This window comes from Ranitomeya variabilis, chromosome 5 (assembly GCF_051348905.1).
Source record: "Ranitomeya variabilis isolate aRanVar5 chromosome 5, aRanVar5.hap1, whole genome shotgun sequence".
NCBI classification, from domain to species: domain Eukaryota; kingdom Metazoa; phylum Chordata; class Amphibia; order Anura; family Dendrobatidae; genus Ranitomeya; species Ranitomeya variabilis.
The window spans coordinates 273,854,723-273,876,805 of NC_135236.1; the positions used below are offsets into that span (position 1 = coordinate 273,854,723).

The 22,083-nt window shown below is 45.1% G+C and overlaps 1 protein-coding gene across 3 annotated transcripts in view; it reads right to left on the reverse strand.

The window, feature by feature from the left end:
* Positions 1–536: 536 nt before the first annotated feature.
* PPP6R2 (protein phosphatase 6 regulatory subunit 2) overlaps positions 537–22,083 on the reverse strand; it is a 204,396-nt gene continuing 182,849 nt past the window's right edge. For all 3 annotated transcript variants that reach the window (XM_077264346.1, XM_077264348.1, XM_077264347.1), the window contains exons 23-24: positions 5,286–5,441; positions 537–2,485 (exon numbers count right to left, since the gene is read on the reverse strand). In XM_077264346.1, the coding sequence (XP_077120461.1) occupies positions 2,434–2,485; positions 5,286–5,441 (208 nt within the window). In that variant the 3' untranslated portion in view covers positions 537–2,433. The remainder of the gene's footprint in view (positions 2,486–5,285; positions 5,442–22,083) is intronic.

The following is a 22,083-nucleotide window of genomic DNA, read 5'->3' on the forward strand; positions in this document are numbered from 1 at the left end:
ATAAACACTTGAAATAGATCACTCTGTTTGTAATGACTCTATATAATATATGAGTTTTACTTCTTGGATTGAAGAATTGAAAGAAATTAACTTTTTGATGATATTCTAATTTTGTGAGAAGCACCCGTATGTTGAAATACAAGATGGCTGCCCACATAATCAGGTAGAAAAAAATATAAAAAAATAACAACTACAAAACAGAAAATAAAAAGAAAAAAAATATATATGTTTCAGTATCTGGTTTAAATAATAAAAAAGTAAAGATGATACATTTCCTTTAAGCCAATACTATGGCACAGTTTTCAATGATGTTCTTAAAAATAATGAAATAACATTTCTTAACAGCATAAAGTGAAAAAAATGAACAATGTAGTTTTGAAAAACTCTTGTGCTACCATTAATCACAACTACAAAAAAACACAATAATTTAAAAGAACAATGTGAACTAAAAATGTAATAAAAGCTATGATGTCACACAACACAATGAGTTACAAAGCATTCCTATCATGATAAAAATCCTGCTGAGATACTTGAACAACGGGACACAATTTGTTTTATTTCCTACAGATTCTTTCAAATGTTTCTAAAATGTGGAGCTAAAGAATACATTGGTTAATGTTTTTGAAACTGTCAAATTATGGGAAAAAACTAAAATTCTTGATAAGTAAATTAAAACCTCTTTAGAAACAGATACTTATTTGAGAAGACCACCCTACTATCTAGCCTGGAAATTTCTGGGGCAGATTTTCAGTTCCATCATGTACCATGCAATTTGGCATTTATATAGAGAAGATCGTTTATCTAAAAAATAAACCAACAACATTTTTTCAATGCAATGTGGGTGGTTGCCTTAAAGGGGATCTATCATCAGTTTTTGCTACCCCATCTGAGAGAGCAGCTCGGGCTGATACACTGATTCAAACCTATTTTATTTGATGCAGATCTAGAAGTTCTCTGAATGCGGAGTTCTGTATAACCCTGCCAACACCACTGATTGGCAGCTTTCTAAGTACACTGTGCATAGGCAGAAGGCTGCTAATTAGTGGGGAGGTGAGGTTATACAGAGCTCATGAAAAAGGAGGACTACATGGCAGCAGGTTTACTAGTCCTCTAGTGAAAATCTCTTGATGATAAAACTGTGATTTAATCAAATCTACTGCAGCCCAGTAAGTTACACATTACCGGAATCAGGGTCTCTGTCTCTACATCATGCTACCCCTACTCTCAGATTAGGTGGCAAAAACTGGTGACTTTGAAAATGCTTCACTTCAATATAAAACAACAAAAATACTGGGTGCAAACAAGCATATGAGTAAGTTCACACTAGGCGTTTTTGCTTTTTTTTTTTTCTGCAGCAAAACCTGATTGGCAGGAAAGAAGCTGTGGCAAAAACACAGGTTTTGGTGCGTTTTTCTTCCATTGGATTTGATGGACTAAAAACTCTGAAAGAAGTGACATGCTCCATGTCCAAAAAAACATGCAAAGCACAAAATACTGATGACAAAAAAAGCAAAGATGTGAGCATAAGATTTCCAAAATCTCATAGACATAGCTGGTACTGTAGGACACAGCTGGAAATTAGCATAAAAATAAGCAGCAAAAACGCCTAGTGTGAACTTAGCCTAAAATGAAATGGATTCATGAAAGGTCAAGCCTATGCATAAACTGTATTATTATTCCATTTTAGCTATTTTCATGTGTGGATATTTGGAGCAACTTGACAAAAAAATATGACATCGAAAGATAGTGGGACACCACAAGTAAATTGGGCTGGCAGAGTAAAGAGATGCTTTGCTGGTAAAGGCGTCTTGTAATGGGTGAAACTGTAGGACCTGGATTGGACTGAAGATTTAACATTTTCATTAAGGAGTTAGATTTTCTCTAATTTAAAGTAAACGTCTGTCCTTTTATCAAAATCAAAAATGGTTGATCAGGATCAGAAGGTAAAGTGCATGGAAACAGAAGACTGTAACCTGTCTGTACCAATTTATGGCCAGTGTTTTTGCCACACACTAGACCTGCTTGTGATCGGTACTGCTGTGTACTGCTAAAAAGTATCATGTCTGCAAGCAAGAAGAAGCATAAAGTGGATTATTGCTAAAATAATAACGTTTTTGAGAAGACTGCAGACAAAGAAACTACTTCTTCCATGCTCATTTCCCAGCTGCCTTGTACATTTTTCAACTGGTATGAGGACAGGATGATAAGGAAGAAGCTGCAGACGCTTCATTCTTTCAAAGCATCACAAGGGTCTGGACAAACACCCGGAATTCCAAGTCCAAGTTCTCAGTTCAGTTTGCTGCATCCACTACTATTTTCCTGCAGTGCTCAATTAATTGGCATTAGGTTCTCAAACAAACCAGATCTGCACAAAGGTCCCTGGGAATAAGAGGTCCCGCCTCACACCAGATGTAGTCTGGAGCTGATGTTTTGTCATGCAGGCCCATTTACTGTGGCTTCGGGATTCAGGGTAAGATCCTCATGACTGTAAGATGAAAAAAAAAATTAGCAACCATAGCAACTTTTCTACTGAAATCCTATAAAGAAAAAACAAATGGTCCGTTATCTAGTCTTGGTGTTGAAGATTTGTTATAGCACCCACCTGCCTTTTGTAACATCTTCTTAGTGTGATGATCCGTATTGACTAAGGGTACTGTCACACAGTGCAATTTTGATCGCTACGACGGTACGATTCGTGACGTTCTAGCGATATCGTTACGATATCGCAGTGTCTGACACGCAGCAGCGATCAGGGATCCTGCTGAGAATCGTACGTCGTAGCAGATCGTTTGGAACTTTCTTTCGTCGCTTGATCACCCGCTGACATCGCTGGATCGTTGTGTGTGACACCGATCCAGCGATGTGTTCGCTTGTAACCAGGGTAAACATCGGGTAACTAAGCGCAGGGCCGCGCTTAGTAACCCGATGTTTACCCTGGTTACCAGCGTAAACATAAAAAAAACAAACAGTACATACTTACATTCCGGTGTCTGTCCTCCGGCGTCTCAGCTTCTCTGCACTGTGAGCGCCTGCCGGCCGGAAAGCGAGCACAGCGGTGACGTCACCGCTCTGCTTTCCGGCTATGGCGCTTACACAGTGCAGAGAAGCAGAACGCCGGGGGACAGACACCGGAATGTAAGTATGTACTGTTTGTTTTTTTTACGTTTACGCTGGTAACCAGGGTAAACATCGGGTTACTAAGCGCGGCCCTGCGCTTAGTAACCCGATGTTTACCCTGGTTACCCGGGGACTTCGGCATCGCTCCAGCGCCGTGATTGCAAAGTGTGACCGCAGTCTACGACGCTGGAGCGATAATCATACGACGCTGCGACGTCACGGATCGTGCCGTCGTAGCGATCAAAATTGCACTGTGTGACAGTACCCTAACATGCACAATGCCACCCATGTACAAGAGGATATGGGTGGGGGGGACTGAGCATTTGTGACCACTTTCATTAAAGGAAGAACACTTGAGCCTCATGACTTGGGACTCAAGTTGTGCGAGGAGCAAATGTCAGGCCATGTACAGAGCTAAATTTCAATAATCAGCCAATTCTCTGGACTGATTTTCCACTAGGAGCCACCATATTGTCCAGTAACTGCTGTCAAAACCTAACATGCACATGATAAAAACTGTTTCCCAAGAAAAAGCTAATTATGCAAATTGTCTCTTCACAGAGGAAGAGGACTAGCACTCTAGTGCCACCTATTAGAAGTAGCAATCCTACAAGTCAATGGAGACCCTTTAATGAGCAACCAGACAACCCCACATGTACTAATGCTGGCTAAGGGTACCGTCTCACATTGGCACTTTGGTCGCTACGACAGCACGATCCGCGACGTTCCAGCGATATACATACGATCTCGCTGTGTCTGACACGCAGCAGCGATCAGGGACCCCGCTGAGAATCGTACGTCATAGCAGATCGTTTGAAACTTCATTTCATCGCTGGATCACCCGCTGACATCGCTGCATCGGCGTGTGTGACGCCGATGCAGCGATGTCTTCACTGGTAACCAGGGTAAATATCGGGTTACTAAGCGCAGGGCCGCGCTTAGTAACCCGATGTTTACCCTGGTTACCATTGTAAATGTAAAAAAAAAAAAAACACTACATACTTACATTCCGGTGCCCGGCGTCCGCTTCCCTGCACTCCTCCTGCATCCTGTGTCAGCGCCGGCCGGCCGTACATCAGAGCACAGCGGTGACGTCACCGCTCTGCTTTACGGCCGCGCTTACACAGGATGCAGGAGTAGTGCAGGGAAGCGGACACCCGGGGACGTGACAGGCACCGGAATGCGAGTGTGTTTTTTTTTTTTTACATTTACAATGGTAACCAGGGTAAACATCGGGTTACTAAGCGCGGCCCTGCGCTTAGTAACCCGATGTTTACCCTGGTTACCCGGGGACTTCGGCATCGTTGGTCGCTGGAGAGCTGTCTGTGTGACAGCTCTCCAGCGACCACACAACGACTTTCCAACGATCACGGCCAGGTCGTATCGCTGGTCGTGATCGTTGGAAAGTTGCAGAGTGTGACAGTACCCTAACAGATGTAAATCATTCAGCTGCGGCGATGAAGACTAAATCTCCGAGCACTAAAAAATACTCGGAGGACCCCCGAGCGTGCTCGGGAAATCTCGAGTACCGAGTATATTCGCTCATCACTAGCCAATACTAAACTTATTTACACTTATAACTATATTCATATTTTACTGGTTTCCATTATAAGCAGATTTTAAAAAAACAAACAAAAAAAAACATTTTTTTTATAGTTATGAGTGAACATGCTGGGATAAGGTGTTATCTGAGCATGCTCGGTTGCTAACAGAGTTCTTCAGCGTGCTCGAATAATATGTTAGACTCCCTGCACCGGCATGTCCCACAGCTGCCTAACAAATAGACCATCCCTGCATGTGTTGAAGCTGTCGAACAGCTGCGAGACATGCAGCCATGAGGACTCGAACATATATTTTTCAAGCACGCCGAAGACACTGTTAGCACACGAGCATGCTCAGATAACACCTTATCCCAGCACGTTCGCTCATAACTAATTTTTTAACAATGCAAGATATGAGGGATAATAACACCACCATTGCAGAGGTTGCACAAGGATTATGAACAATGCAATATTATGACGACATGAAATCTGCTAGTTCCTTCTTAATGGATGTACTGTATCCATCATGACTTTGCTGGTTCTGTCTATAGTCCCATAGACTTACTCCTCAAAATTACTTAAGTATATATCTTTTGTTTTTTTATTTATACAAATTTTTACACTTACCTTTTCTCTTTACAAGGGCCTTGTGAATTTGGGCAAGTTGTAATCAACTTCTGCTCCTGTGATTCCTCTTCACCACTGGCATTACAAGGGTGTTTCTCATTTGCACATTTGGAATCAGCAATAGTCAACTGATCAATGACTAGAGTGTCAGGGTTACTGTGGAAGTAGAAGGTACCGACAATAAATTTTTCCAATTGTGAGAAATAATGTTTATTCAATAAAATCAAAATGAACCAATGCAAATGACTCAAAGGGAAATTATTTATTTACAACCTCATCTGTAACTATACTACAACATATAAATGTAGGTATGACAGCGTGGTATGTAATATCCATGAAAAGGGGAAAAAAAACAGTCTTAGAAATAGTTCAGTGTTTGGTGGTACATGGGAATCATCAAACAATAACATTTCAAGTTTCTATTTTTTTTTTAATACAGTTTCACATGGAATACCCTATTAATTTTATTCTTTGAGCTATTATTTCCATGTGGAATCCTAACAATTCTACTTTTTAAGAACGGGGTGTACAATAAAAAGCATTTGTGTACTAATCACCAAGGCTGTGGAGTCAGAAGAAAATGGACTGACTCCTAAAATATATAATACATTGGGTACAGTAGTACAATGCAGGATGTGCTGTACATTTTTTCACAATAATTTGTTAAAGTTATAAAATGTCCTATAAATGTCTGTTCTGTTTCTGATCTAAGGATCTCGGCTTTTAGTGGAGATGAATCTGTTCTGCACTTTATGTCCATGCTCAGTAGTGACCAGGGCTGTGGGGTCGGAGTCGAGGGGTCGGAGTCGGGAGTCAGTGAAATTGAGGAGTCAGAGGCTTGACTTATCGACTCCACAGCCCTGCTAATCACACCTATTTTATTTTTGAAGATCTTTTTTTACTATATTTAGAGATGACTACTAACATGTTTATTCTAGATTTATTATGTATTACCACACGACTATAGGATGAGACAATATGCCCTATGTCAGTGTGACACAGGATGTTGATAGGACAGACTTTATGTACAGACAGTACTGGGGTCTATTCTACTTCCCAGGGGCCGACACCTAAGTGGGTCATTAGGAAACCTGAATGAAGATGGAGGTTTCCTTTCATCATTCAGTAGTCACTTTTGTCTGTGGAAAACAAAAGGGTAAACAACCAAGAAGTGAACTTCCTCCGATCCAACTGTTCGAGAAGAAGATATACGGTCACTTGATGGCTCACCATCCAGGGCGACACGATACCCATACTGCTTTATTCTGCATGTCTCTGGATGATAAGTACTCTAATGGCCATTGTTAAAAAAAAAAAAAAGTGTTAAGGCGTTAAACCACCATTCCAGCGTTGGAGGAGTACCACCACCGTCTGCTCACTACCCCTAGTAAAATATCAGCCGCAATCTTCTGCTCTTCACGGCACCGCTTCTGTCCCATTCCAGAGACTGGTGAGTGCAGCTTCTTACTGGCCAGATGTCCGACCTGACAAGCTCTCAATGCAAGTCTTCTGGCTCTCATAGACTTACATGGAGAAGTAACTCCCCGCTTGCCCAGAAAACACTGGAGTGATCCAGTCAAGCACAAATAACAGGAGATGATGATAGTGACCCAGAGAGTAGCAGACGACAGCAACTGGTAAGTATTTTACTACGGGTAGGAAGCAAGCATTAGTAAGATCACTCCGGCGGTACAATAATAAAAAAAAGAGGGAGTTGTGTTGTGTTTTTTAAAAAAAACTATAACATTCCCTCAATTCTGCAGTACAAAATCCTTTTAAATGTATTGTGCTGTTTGCTGCTGATTGTCCACAACATTTTAATGTGACCTGATACAATTTATTTCATACAAATTACCAAAAAAATGATTCCCTACAAATTACCCAACATAATGTCCTGAGAAAATGATACATATAAAAATTATGTTGCTGTGCTATGAAAATAATGCAAACCTGCAATACAATATAGGAACATACAGTAGTTGTGCACATTGCTAATCTTATAAATCAGGCCATGACAAGGATCATCTAATTTCAGTAAAGAATACATTTAAGTCATTTCTGTAAGACAGCGTGGTGTGACATTTCACAAAACCTAGCTGCTCCTCTTATTTATTCCATGCCGACCATGCAAAGCAGTGCAAACAAAGTGAAATCTACGGTGCATGCAATGCAAGCAGACTAACGTTCAGCACGCTTCAAACGCTTGTCAGGAGAAGGGAGAATCTCAGCTTCATCTCATAACGTTATAATGAGCTATCAAACTAAGGGTAGATAAAGAACCCCAATCCCCTGTAGTCCCAAGAACCACTTCATGTTTGCCTCGGTGCTGCGCTCGGTGTAAGATGGAAATCCACAAGAATACAAGGCAGTGAATGTGGCTTGTAAAACTATGTTTTTTCCCTCATCAGCCTACACCCAGATTGGAATACTAAAATCAGGTTTCTAGAAATGTGTGCAACAGCTACCCCCATCATTCTTTAATGGAAGCAGATTGGAAATACCAGGATTCTTTTCAGACCTGACCACACTGAGCAATCAAAAGAGAAGGGCTATTGAAAGGAAGAGCCCAAATGTTACAGAAATTCAAAGTTTAGTTCAAGAAATCAATCCTCTTTGCACCCACCACTCCACGAATTAGTTATTCAATCTAGCCAACAAAATCCATTAAAGGGCAAGAGACAGTTCTCTTGACATTTTCTAAAACGCACCTAATAGAGACATACCGTACTTTGACAACTAAGAATCTCTGGTTTAACAAAGTCAACAATTGATTTTTTTTTTTGCCAGAATTCTTTACCAATAACATCCTTATGATGAAGCATGGTGGTGACAGCCCCGTGCTTTGTGTATGTTGTTTTAACTGCAGGAACTGCGAACCTCATCAAGATCAATGGAAAATGACTGAACATAATATAGAGATCCTTGATAAAAAAAAATGCTACAGTTTGTTCTCAACCTAGACTAGAAAGAAGATTCATCTTAAAATGGACACTGGTTCAAGATGATCACCACACATTTAGATAAATACCTTGAGGGGTCTAATTTCCAAATAGGGTCACTTATGTGGGGTTTCCACTGTTTAGACACATCAAGGGTTCTCAAAATGGCATCCGCTCTCGATTCCAGACAATTTTGAAGTCCAAAAGTCAAATGGTGCTCCATCCCTTCTGAGCCCTGCCGTGCACCCTAACAATAGTTTTCCCCTAGGGTTGATAGAATAGCTTAGGATAACTCCTTATCCGAATAGTTATAGCGCTTACTGAATAGCTGCCTCGGATACCTGGAGCGCTCCCCATAATCAGCTGTTCGGCGCCGTAGCTGCATGTGTCGCGGCTGAGAGAGCCCAACACACAGACTCTCCATGCACGTGTGTGACTGTCACACAGCCGCGACACATGCAGCTGATATCCGGGTTACCGAGGCAGCTATTCTGGAAGCGCTATAGCTAGTCGGATAAGGAGTTATCCGAAGCTATTCGATCAACCCTATTTTCCCCCACTTATGAGTTATGGGCATATTCAGGAGAAATAGCACAACAAATTGTATGGTAAATTTTCTCCTGTTACCCGTTAGAAAGCTAAATTTGGAGCTAAAGCAACATTTTTGTGGGAAAAGTAACATTTTCATTTTTTCCTTCCCTACTTCTTTAATTTCTGTTAAGCACCTGAAGGATTAATAAACTTCTTGAATGTGGTTTTGAACACATTTAGGGGCGCAGTTTTTAAAATGGTGTCACTTTTGGGTATTTTCTGTCACATAGGGCCTGAAATCTACTTCAAATGGGATGTGGTCCATAAAAAGTTGGCTTTGTAAGTTTTGTTGGAAAAACAAGAAATACGGTAGCTGATAAACTTTTAACCCTTCCAAATTCCTAACAAAAAAAAATATGTTTAAAAAATGATGCTGATGTAAAGGAGACATGTGGGAAATTATATTTACTAAGTATTTATTGTATGATATAACTCTCTGGTTTAAGGGTGCACAAATTTAACGTTTTTTAACGTTTGAAAATTGTGAAATGTTCAACATTTTCGCCAAAATTCCAATACTTTCACAGATAAACACAAAAATATTGGCCTAAATTTACAATTAGCAAGAAGTGCGTGTCATGAAAAAAAAATAAATAATGTGAGAATCACTGAGATACGTTGAAGCTTTCTAGAGTTATTACCTCATGAAGTAACAATGGTCAGAATCAGAATTGTAAAATTTGGCCTGGTGAGGAAGGTGAAAACAGGCTGGGGGTGAAGGGGTTAAACCCAAAATGTAAAAAGTTAGTTCCTTGTTGCTCTAAACGTTCCCACAAACCCTGAAAAATGGCAAGAAAAGCTTGGTTATGTTACCCTGTGTAAGCCAGAGTGCAAGAAGGGTGCTGGGGAAAGCTGAGTAGCGCATGTGCTAGAGTGCAGCTCAGTACAGGCTTCTCACTGGCCTATCAATACAGCGAATGATGGCAGTGAAAAGTGTGGTGTGGATGTGAGAACTGGCTTTGGGGCGCACTTAGCTCATTGTCAGCGTATTATGATAGGTAACTGACTGAACGAGTAAGTGAGGGAAGAGTAGCATCTGAGGCATGTGTTTTGCGAGCGAGTGCTGTCCGTGGCAAGTTGGTGGCGACGGGAGTGGTGATCCTGACAGGGGCCATGCATGATGGATGACCAGTGGCTTCAGCCTATCCAGCTCCCCCGAATTGACAGGTCTCTCACACACATAAGTTCGTTCATTTAGGAGAGCGGGTGGGCTGAAGCTGACGAGGATGTTTAAAACCAACATATGTAATAATTGTAAAAACGTATTTAAAAAAAAGTAGTAAAGATTACGTTAAACATTTCTTTGTCTAATTCACAACATATACCGTAATTACAGCATGCTGGCCTGGAATCCACTTCCATTTTGAACAAACCAGTCCATAAATATTATTAATTACATAGTGTAATGTAGTAGAGTAGATTTATTAGATGTAGTAGTAGAGTAGATTTATTAGAACTATTAAATACAACAGTTTAAAAATACAGAAATAATATTGGAGTAACTTGTAAATTGGATCAGATATTTTAAAAATATGCAGGTTTCTTAATAATTATCCTAAAGTCATAAAATATAATCTACACTTGCTATTTACAGGCATAAATTTAAAGGGAACCTGTTAGCAGGTTTTCCCTATTTAATTTGAGAGTAGCATAATATAGGGCAAGAGAGCCTGATTCCAAAGAATGGGATCCCTGCTCACACAAGCACCAGTCTGGCAGTGATATTCCCTAGGTGATAAAACCTTCATTGTAAAGTAAACAACAGAACACAGCAAAATAGGGATTTTTGTGTACTCACCGTAAAATCCTTTTCTCCGAGCCCCTCATTGGGGACACAGGACCATGGGTGCATGCTGCTGCCACTAGGAGGCTGACATTAAGTAAATACAAAAAGGGTTAGCTCTTCCTCTGCAGTATACACCACCCACTGGCTCCGGATAGAACCAGTTCAGTGACCAAGCAGTAAGAGATTAACAAAAATTAACCGTAGGTACAACATGTCAAAACTATAACACTCATCATAGGCAACAGGGCCAAAAAGGGTGGGTGCTGTGTCCCCCAATGAGTGGCTCGGAGAAAAGGATTTTACGGTGAGTACACCAAAATCCCTATTTCTCCATCTCCACATTGGGGGACACAGGACCGTGGGACGTCCCAAAGAAGTCCCTGGGTGGGAAATAACATCATAACAGAGTAAACTCACGGCCCCAGCTGTCTAAAGGTGTGCTACCGCTGCCTGCAAAATTTGTCTACCCAGGCCACATCTGCAGATGCCGGAGTATGGAAATTATAATGCTTTGAGAAAGTATGCAGGCTAGACCAGGTCACAGCTTTGCAAACCTGTGCAGACGCTTGATGTCGAATGGCCCATGAAGCACCCACTGACCGACTGGACCGTGCCTTGATCCCTGCTTGAATAGGCTTGCCTCTGACGCGGTCAGCTTCTTGAATAGCCGACTGAATCCATCTGGCTATTGTCGACTTAGAAGCGGCCGATCCCTTCCGGTGTCCCGCAGGGAGCACGAACAGGGCATCCGTCTGGCGAAAGGATGCCGTCCTAGACATGCACTTTCTGAGAGCCCTCACAAGATCCAAGGAGTGAAGAGCTTTCTCCACGCGGTGCGCCGGGGCAGAACAAAATGAAGGAAGCACAATATCCTTAAGGTGGAAGGAAGACACCACCTTTGGAAGAAAGGGTGGAGACGGCCTGAGGACCACTATGTCTAGGTGGAATGTGAGAATAGGAGCTCAAAAGGAAAGATCAGCCAACTCCGAGACTCTTCTGATCGAAGTAATGGCGACAAGAAAGGCTACCTTCCATGAGAGGAGAGATAGAGAGCTGTCCTGCAACAGCTTAAAGGGAGATTCCTGCAGGACACTTAGGACCAGATTAAGGTCCCAAGCCTCTAGAGGTGCTCTATAGGGAGGTACCACGTGGGGGACTCCCTGAAAGAACGTTCTCACCTGGGGTTTGGAAGCAATCTTACGCTGGAAAAGGACGGACAAGGCTGAGACCTGCCCCGTGAGGGAGCTCGGCGATAGCCTCAAGTCCAGACCGGATTTAAGAAATTCCAAGATGGTGGGAATGTTGAAAACTAGCAGAGGGCGATCTCTGCTTCTGCACCATTCAAAAAAGATTTTCCAAGTCCAATGATAGATGCGCAATGACACAGGGTTTCGAGAATTGATCAAGGTGGAAACTACTTTGCTGGAAAAACCCGCTTGGGTCAGAACCCAGGATTCAACGGCTGAGCCGTCAAACACAGGGCCCCTGAGTTCTGGTGGTAAATCGGACCCTGAGAAAGCAGATCTGGACGATATGGGAGTCACCAAGGAACGTCTGCGATCAGTTGGACGAGCTCCGTGTACCATGCTCGGCGAGGCCAATCCGGAGCAATGAGGATCACCGGCACCCCTCCGCCTTGATCTTCCTGATGACCTTTGGAAACAAGGGCAAGGGAGGAAACAGGTAAGGAAGACAAAAATGACTCCTGGGAAGGAACAGTGCGTCCACTCCGATTGCTCTCGGGTCTCGGGACCGGGCCAGAAACTGAGGTACCTTGGCATTGAACTAGGAAGCCATCAGGTCTACGTCCGGAGTACCCCAATGAAGGCAGATCTGCTGGAAAATGTCTTGATGGAAAGACCACTCTCCCGAGGCAAGGCCTTGATGGCTTAGGAAGTCCGCGGTCCAGTTTTCCACACCTGTAATGTGAACGGCCGATATGACTGAGTGATTCCTTTCGGCCCAGCGAAGAATGTGTTCCACCTCGTGCATTGCAGCCTTGCTGCGAGTGCCCCCCTGATGATTGATATAGGCCACAGCCGTGGCATTGTCCGAATGGATACGGATGGGGCGGCCTGCTAGGAGATGATGGAACCGCCGCAGGGATAGCCAAATCACACGGATCTCCAGGACATTGATGGGAAGGCGAGACTCCTGAGGAGACCAGCTCCCCTGGGCAGTGTGATTATGAAAAACAGCTCCCCAGCCAAGGAGTCTGGAATCGGTAGTGACCCCCAGCCAATGGACTGGGAGGAAGGACTTCCCTTGGAGGAGGGAGGCCCGGAGAGTCCATCACTGGAGTGCCTGTTTGATCCAAGGGGTCAGTCAACATGGTTGATAAAGGGAAAATGACCTTTTATCCTATGCATCCAACAGTGCGTGCTTTAGGGGACGAAGATGCAGTTGCGCAAACGGAATTGCTTCCATTGCGGCTACCATCTTCCCGAGAATCCTCATGCCGAAACGCATGGAACAGGGAAACGGTTGACAGAGCGTCCAGACCACTTTTTGAAGAGCTAAGACCCTGTACCAAGGGAGAATCACCAACCCTCGGGAAGTGTCCAGATTCATGCCCAGGAAGGAGATCGGCTGAGCTGGGACGGGAGAAGAATTTTTAAGGTTAATTAACCAGCCCAGCCGAGAAAGAGTATCCAAAGATATGCAGACACACTCCTCGCAGGCTTGGAAAGATGGGCCTTTGACCAGTTAGTCGTCTAAATAGGGAAGGACGACTAGGCCCCGAGAGTGTAGGATGGCCATGACAGCCGCCATGACCTTTGTGAAGACTCTGGGGGCGGTGGCGAGGCCAAAGGGTAAGGCCGTGAACTGAAAATGTTCTTCACGGACAGCAAAGCGAAGGACCCTTTGGTGAGAAGGGAAGATTGGAATGTGAAGATACGCATCCCGTATGTCGATGGAGGCTAGGAACTCTACTTATTCCATCGAGGCGATGACGGAACGAAGGGACTCCATCCTGAAATGCCGGACTCTGACAAATCTGTTTAAAAGCTTTAGATCCAGGATGGGTCTGATTGTACCATCTTTCTTGGAGACCGTGAACAGATTTGAATGAAAACCTTGGACCCTTTCGTTCTCTGGGACCGGGGTAACACCGTCTCAGCGGAGTGACTCGATGGCCTGGAAAAAGGCCCGAGCTCTCGTTCGCGCTTCGGGAGGCCGAGAGGCAAAAAAACGGGTTGGAGGGGGGAGGAAAATTCGATTTTGTATCCGGAGGACACCAGATCCCTGACCCACTTGTCGTGAACGACTACTCTAGTGAGCCACCTACTCTGCTGGTGTCGTCCGGACAATGTTGCGAGTCATTTAGTTGAGGATTTTTGGGGGTCTGGATCCCCTAGATCTGGACTGCATGGGGCAGCCCTTCCACGAGCGGTTGGGCTTGTACGAGGACTGTGGACTTTTGTCTCTGACACTGGGACGCCCTGAACTGGGGTAACTGGCCGTGGAGGACCACCCGTAATTGCTGCGAAAGGACCGAAAACGAGTCGGCAGCTGTCGGCGGATTGGTTGCCTAATTCTCTGCTGGCGAAGGGATTTACTCTTCCAGCCTGTAGCATCCGGAATCAGTTGGTCCAGCTTTTTGCCGAATTAGCGACCACTGAGATAGGGAAGGGACATTAAGGACTTTTTAGATGCAGAGTCCGCTCGCCAGATTCTCAGGCATAGCGCCCTTGTAATCGCTACTGCGTTTGAAGGTGTAAGTGCAGAGCAATTAGCCGCATCCAGGGAAGCATTTACTAAATAATCACCAGCCAAAGAAATTTGAATGCACAGAAAAAAGAGAGAAAAAAATGCGAGGCTGCACTCACCAATCTTCATTTGCAGGTGTATTTATTAAGAAGAATCTTCACGGCATCGGGGGTGAGTACATGCAGGGGAATGTGCAAGCGGAACGACGGCCGTTTCGCACCTGTCCGGCGCTTCAACGGGTTCCAGGAACCCGTTGAAGCGCCGGACAGGTGCGAAACGGCCGTCGTTCCGCTTGCACATTCCCCTGCATGTACTCACCCCCGATGCCGTGAAGATTCTTCTTAATAAATACACCTGCAAATGAAGATTGGTGAGTGCAGCCTCGCATTTTTTTCTCTCTTTATTCTGTGCATTACATTGATAGTCTCTGAGGCCTTATGCACCCGACATCTAAGGACCAGCTGTGACCGACAAAGTTCTTAATTCATGCGGTGGTGCGGGTGATTGCTTTTTTCTGTTTTCTCCCAAAGAAATTTGAATGGCCAACATCATTATCTCGGAGGGGAGATCACTCTTCTGTATGGCCTTATGCAGGGAATCTGCCCACTAAGTCACGGCTTTGGCTACCCAGGTACCTGCAAAGGAGGGAAAAAGTGCCGAGCCTGATCCCTCAAAAACCGAACGAGCGAGGCCATCAATCAGGCGATCTGTGGGATCTTTAATAGAGGATCCATCCGGCAGGGACAGAAGAATCTTGGAAGACAAAGGGGATACGGGAGGATCCACTGGAGGGGATTCTGTCCATTGTTTGCGGAGGTCAGGAGAGAAGGGATATTTGGTTTCCAGAGATCTATGTTGCTGAACTATGTCCTGGAACACAGGGTGATTGGCAAACACCCTATGAGGACGTTTGGTCCTTTTAAAGGACACTGCATTATCCGTGAGGGAAGTAGAAGGCTCTTCTTCGACCTGCAGTGACTGGTTGACGGTCTTAATGAGACGATCCACAGTAGCCTGATAACCTGGTGACTCTAGATCAAGGGGCCCATCAGACTCCGAATCAGAGTCATGATAGCTATAGGCACCTGGAGAGGGAGAGCGAGAAGCAGAGCTAACGGACGCCGGGGCACTGGAGGGCCCGGGGGACGAGCTATGTAGTCCCTTCCTAGATGCCTGTTTGTGTCTTAAAAGAGAACGGCCCTTGCAGGCTGATGGTTCCCCTGCTGTAGGGGAATTCTGAGACAGACAGATTAGTGGTCCTGCTCCTGGAGGGATCCTGAAGGGACTCAATCACCTTAGTTAAAGAAGCCATAGATTGCGATAGTGACAAGGCCCACTCAGGGGGACTGGTCACCGTGGGTTCGGTCGTGGTGGGGGGCTCCAAAGCGCATTTAAGGTCGCAAGCGTGACACAGCGGAGCAGTATGCCCATTTGGTAGCGCAACCTGACAGGAGGTGCAAGAAGTGAAAAAACACTGTTTTAGATGACTTTTTGAAGGGTTTAGATAGAGACATGCTGTATCCCTGTTGACTCCCGAAATACTGCACTTTGTGCTGTAAAGTCAGCGTGGCACTTTGTCTGCGGCTGTAAGGAAATCAGAGCACTTTGTGTGCTGCTGTAAGGGAGGCAGAGCACTTTGTGCGGCTGAGAAAAGTGGATCTGCGGGCAGTGTGGCAGAGCACTTACCCAGGTCCTGTGCTCCTGCGTCCCCAGCAGTGCAGCGGTCTTATAGCGGCAGCGTGGTGTTCTTTGGTCCTTAGGGGGGCTGAAGATGGCCGCAGAGATTAGGAAGGGAACTTCTCGCAGTGTACGAGAAGCGCCGAGCCGGTGGGTGGGACCTCGGGCGTGACACGTGCTGTGGGTGGAGCTTTTCAGCCTGCGGCCTAGTCGAAGCCGGGGACTAAATAAGCGGTGCCCGGCCGGGCCCATGACGCGCTCGGGAGAACCCCCCCTCCCGAAACTCACTGCCGAAGCCTGGGAGGATCAAGGAGCAGAGCTTCCGCTCTGCTGGAATTCAGTAATGCGAGGAGGACGGTGCAGGAACCCTCCATCCACCATCCCCTTTGGGGGAGGTGGAGAGGGACCATCCAGCTCCATGCAGAGCCGCTGTACATTCAGTGGTGGTGCAGCGGGAGCAGCCGGACGCCATGGGGAGGGAGCCTCTGTGTATGCTAAGGGTTCGCTCCCCTGAGATTTCATAGGGCTGTGTCTGGCCGTGGCCTGGCTCAGAAGGGGGTACTTGGAGGCGACACTCCGTGTTCCCATCTGTTGCTGGTGCGGGGAGATCGGCGCCCTGAAGGGAACCATCGCCCCTAAAATAGCTCAGACCTGGCATCTCACGTCGCAGGAGAGGGTACGGGGAGGCGACACTTGCCGTGCTCGCCTGTTGATGTTTGGGGCAGATCGGCCCCTAGAAAGGGTCCGTCGCCCCAGTCTTCCTCTTGCGCAAAAAGGTTTAAAAAAAAATATAAAAATAAAGTATGGTCTGAATAGCAGACCCAGTGTGCCTCCTACGGACACTAAGCATGAAGTGGTTCTATCCGGAGCCAGTAGGTGGTGTATACTGCAGAGGATCTAATCCTTTTTGTATTTACTTAGTGTCAGCCTCCTAGTGGCAGCAGCATACACCCACGGTCCTGTGTCCCCCAATGTGGTGATGGAGAAATAAGTGACACCTTGCTGAAATCTGTGTTTCAGCCCCTATCTCCAGCTGTCTTTAAATTACATAGCAAAAACCTGCTGACAGATTCCCTTTAACGGGAACCTGTCACCCCCATCCACCCCCCCCCCCAGTCGTTTCACACTAATAGAGCCACCTTGTGCAGCAGTAACGCTGCATTCTGACAAGGTGGCTCTTTAAGTTCTGGGTGCTGTAACTTGAGAAATAATCAGTTTTATAATTTGTCTGAAGTACCTGGTCCTCAGTCAAGTGGGCCGGTGTTTCCCCCCTGCTTCAGACAGCACACTGCTGTCACTCACATCTTCTTGGCGCCGGGCGCCGCCTCCTCCTCACCGCTGTTTTCCAAAGTAGCTGGCGCCTGCGCTCTTTTCCCCTGCCTGGTGCAGGCGCAGTGAGCGCTGGCCGTCTTTCCTCATATGCAGCCCAGCTGACTGCGCCTGCGCGGCCGCCCTGCCTGTGAATCCCAGACCCGCAGTGACTTATGATTTATTCACATTGCGGGACTGGGAATCACAGGCAGGGCGGCCGTGCAGGCACAGTCAGCTGGGCTGCATATGAGGACAGACGGCCAGCGCTCACTGCGCCTGCACCAGGCAGGGGATAAGAGCGCAGGCGCCGGCTACTTTTGAAAACAGCGGTGAGGAGGAGGCGGCGCCCGGCGCCAAGAAGATGTGAGTGACAGCAGTGTGCTGTCTGAAGCAGGCGGCGCCCAGCACCAAGAAGATGTGAGTGACAGCAGTGTGCTGTCTGAAGCAGGGGGCAAACGCCGGCCCACCTGACTGAGGACCAGGTACTTCAGACAAATTATAAAACTGATTATTTCTCAAGTTACAGCACCCAGAACTAAAAGAGCCACCTTGTCAGAATGCAGCATTACTGCTGCACAAGGTGGCCCTTTTAGTTTGAAACGACTGGAGGGGGGTGACAGGTTCCCTTTAACCCCTTTCTGACCTCGGACAGGATAGTACGTCTGAGGTCAGATCCCCTGCTGTGATGTGGGCTCCGGCGGTGAGCCCACATCAAAGCTGCGACATGTCAGCTGTTTTGTACAGCTGACATGTGTGCGCAATAGCGACGAGTGGAGTCGCGATCCACCCGCCGCTATTAACTAGTTAAATGCCGCTGTCAAATGCTGACAGCGGCATTAAACTACCGCTTCCGGCCATGCGGCCGGAAATGCGTGCATCGGGGGGTCAGCGATGCGTCGGCATAGTAACCAGAGGTCTCCTTGAGACCTCTATGGTTGCTGATGCCGGTTTGCTGTGAGCACCACCCTGTGGTCGGCGCTCATAGCAAGCCTGTAATTCAGCTACATAGGAGCGATCTGATGATCGCTGCTATGTAGAAGAGCCGATCAGGCTATGCCAGCTTCTAGCTTCCCATGGAGGCTATTGAAGCATGGCAAAAGTAAAAAAAAAAATGTTTAAAAAAATATGAAATAAATAAAAAAGTTTAAATCACCTGCCTTTCGCCCCATTCAAAATAAAATAATAAAAATAAAATCAAATATACACATATTTGGTATCGCCGTGTTCAGAATCGCCCGATTGATTAAAAAAAAGGACTAACCTGATCGCTAAACGGTGCAGCAAGAAAAAAAATTAGAAATGCCAGAATTACGTTTTTTGGGTCGCCACGACATTGCTTTAAAATGTAGCAACGGGCGATCAAAAGAACGGATCTGCACCAAAATGGTATCACTAAAAATGTCAGCTCGGCACGCAAAAAATAAGCCCTCACCCGACCCCAGATCACGAAAAATGGAGACGCTACGGGTATCGGAAAATAGCGCAATTTTTGTTTATTTTTAGCAAAGTTTGGAATTTTTTTTCACCACTTAGATAAACAATAACCTAGACATGTTTGCTGTCTATGAACTCGTAATGACCTGGAGAATCATAATGGCAGGTCAGTTTTAGCATTTAGTGAACCTAGCAAAAAAGACAAACAAAAAACACGCATGGGATTGCACTTTTTTTTGCAATTTCACCGCACTTGGAATTTTTTTTCCTATTTTCTACTACACGACATGGTAAAACCAATGATGTCAACTCGTCCCGCAAAAAATAAGCCCTCAAATGGCCATTTTTATTTGACGGAAAAATAAAAAGGTTATGGCTCTGGGAAGGAGGGGAGCGAAAAACGAACATGGAAAAACGGAAAATCCCAAGGTCATGAAGGGGTTAAAAAGGGTTTTCCCACTAAGTAGATTTTAATTATTAGATCGTGGAATTAAATTAAGATCCAAAATTGGATATGTTAAAAAATTTTCCCGTGCTGAGATAATCTTACAAATGTGCCCCTGTAGTGTACTGTGCAACGGCTGTGTCTGTCAGAACATACCACAGCTCCGGGGCAATAAAGAAAGCAAAAGAGTATACGGACAGGATAGCAGGGGATCACAGCTGCTAAGTTTTGTGTCTTAAAACATTTCCCAGCCTGTTTAAAAACACAATCAGCAAATACTTTAACTTACCGAAATAATCAGCTCTGATCCCATGCTGTTCTGTCTGCATACTCTGTTTTGTTTACTCAGTGAGGAGAGCAGTCTGTCTTTCATTACATATTTCACACAGGAGAGTCTGCTATCCTGATCTTACCGGAGAGCTAAGCCCGATTACAACTAACACTTCTTCAGCCTCCATCACACAGGCAGCCAGCATGATATTTATTTGTAATGAGAAAAGGTTCTGCTCTAGTCCCCTATCCCCACACTCGCTGCTTGTGAAATGGAGGCTGAAAAAGTGTTAGCAGTAATATGACACATATTTGTTCCAGAACTGACAGCACTATGAGAGTACAGTTGCAGATGGGTTTGTAATGAGACAAAAGTTCAGCTCTGCTGTACTATGCAATTATAACCACACACAGCTTTGCAATGAGATCATTGTCTAACTAGTAAAGCCCCCTTTCATTTAAAATAAATTATAATAGCAGATTCTCTGTGTGATCAAAGTCCCACCCATAGAACTTAACAGCCCATTTACATATTAAGAAAATCAGAGATTGCTCTGGGATAAGTCATTAATTTCAGATATCAAAATATCGTTTTACTCCACTTCCCATAACCTGCAAGCTATATGGATGGCTTAGGAGGGTTGATTCTACTGACAGATTTCCTTTAACCTTCCAAAAATCCTTGATTAATTAAAAGGGAACTGTAATTTCAACAAACCTTGCGTAAATCAAAAGTACATGAAAATATAAGAAACTTTGTGATGTATCCTTATCCCCAGAATATTCTGCTTCTTTCTCTACTTATGACCCACTTGTTCCTATCCCCCCTGCCTCCTGAGTTTGCCATTCATTTAAAAAAAAAAATGCCTACTCAAATCCAGCTTGGTCAATGGGATATCAGGTTAAGGAAAAGGGAGACACAGAAAAATAGTGCTGAGCTTTCTATCAAAAGTCTTTTACTTCACCCAAAGCAGGAATCACATCTACACTGCTTAGGACTGCTGTATAATTTCCTCCATGCTGCTGTTTCTCTCTGCATGTGATAACTAAAAAATGAAGAACAGGAATCAGTCTCTGTGTTGTGCATGGCAGCGATCGTAGCAGCTAGTTTCCTCCCACAAGCTCAGAGCTAATTGCAAATTAAAAGATTCAGCCTACAAAGGGGGAAATTGGTGAAAATGCCAGATACAAAACAAAGTTGTAAAATAAGGTGTCCCTCCTCATTTACATAAAGTGTCAAATGTATCTGCAGGAAGTACCGTATTTTTCGGACTATAAGACACTTCGGACCATAAGGCGTACCAAGGTTTTAGAGGAGGAAATTAGAAAAAAAATTGAAGCAAAAAATGTGGTCAATTCTGTACTTAATATCTCCTATCCTGGTATATATGGTCCCCTCATCCCCATCCTGGTATGCATGGCCCCATCATCCCTATCCTGGTATACATGTGGCCCCATCATCCCTATCCCTGGTATACATGACCCTCTCATCCCAATCCTTGTATATATAGTCCCCCTCATCCCCATCCTGGTATGCATGACCCCCCCCAATCCTGGTATGCACGGCCCGCTCACCCCTATCCTGGTATACATGACTCTCTCATCCCAATCCTGGTATATATAGTCCCCTCATCCCCATCCTGGTATGCATGACCCCCCCATCCCCAATCCTGTTATGCTCGGCCCCTTCACCCCTATCCTGGTATGCATGGTCTCCTCATCCCTAGCCTGCTGCCGGCTCCTGCCTCCTGTGGGCCGCTGCTGACGCTCCACCACCTCCAGGTACATCCGGACTATAAGACAGACCCGTTTTATTTTTATTTTTTAGGAAAAAAGTGCTTCTCACAGTCCGAAAAATACGGCAATCTTATCCAAGATACACAACATACGCGCTGTATAAACTGTGCTAAAAAGGACTCAAAACACCAAATGGTATCATTTAAATTGCAGTGCATTCTATTCCCGTAATACAATGCACCCAAGCAAATAATAGATAGATGAAAACACACCTCTTCAGGAAAGCCTACAGCCTGCACTGACCCCTCATCACTACCAAAGCTACCACCTCACCAACACCGGAGCTCCTGCAACCCCCAACCTACTGTCTCCTTCCCCATAATCCTGCAGAATGTAAGCCTGCAAGGGCAGGGTCCTCGCCCCTCTGTATCAGTCTGTCATGATATCTGTAACTTGTATGTAACCCCTTCTCATGTACAGCACCATGGAATCAATGGTGCTATATAAATAAATAATAATAATAAGAGAAAATCAACTAAAATTAAACCGATTTAAGTACAATGTCCAAAATATTGACCTATCCTCAGAATAGGTGTTCAATATCGGATCAGTGGGGAGAACAACACCTAGCACTCCCCCGATTCACCAGCGGCCAGTTGTAAACAATGAATGGAGTGGAACATCACTGCTCCATCACACTGTTTAGTGGTTGTGGCTGGGTACTGCAAGTCAGCTAATATTCAATGATAGGAGCTGAGCTGTAGTACTTGGCAGTGGTCACTGAACAGTGTGATGGTGCTTCATTCGGCAGCATGGTGGCTCAGTGGATAGCACTGCAGCCTTGCAGTGTTGGAGTCCTGGGTTCAAATCCCCGTGTTTGTGTAGGTTTTCTTCGGG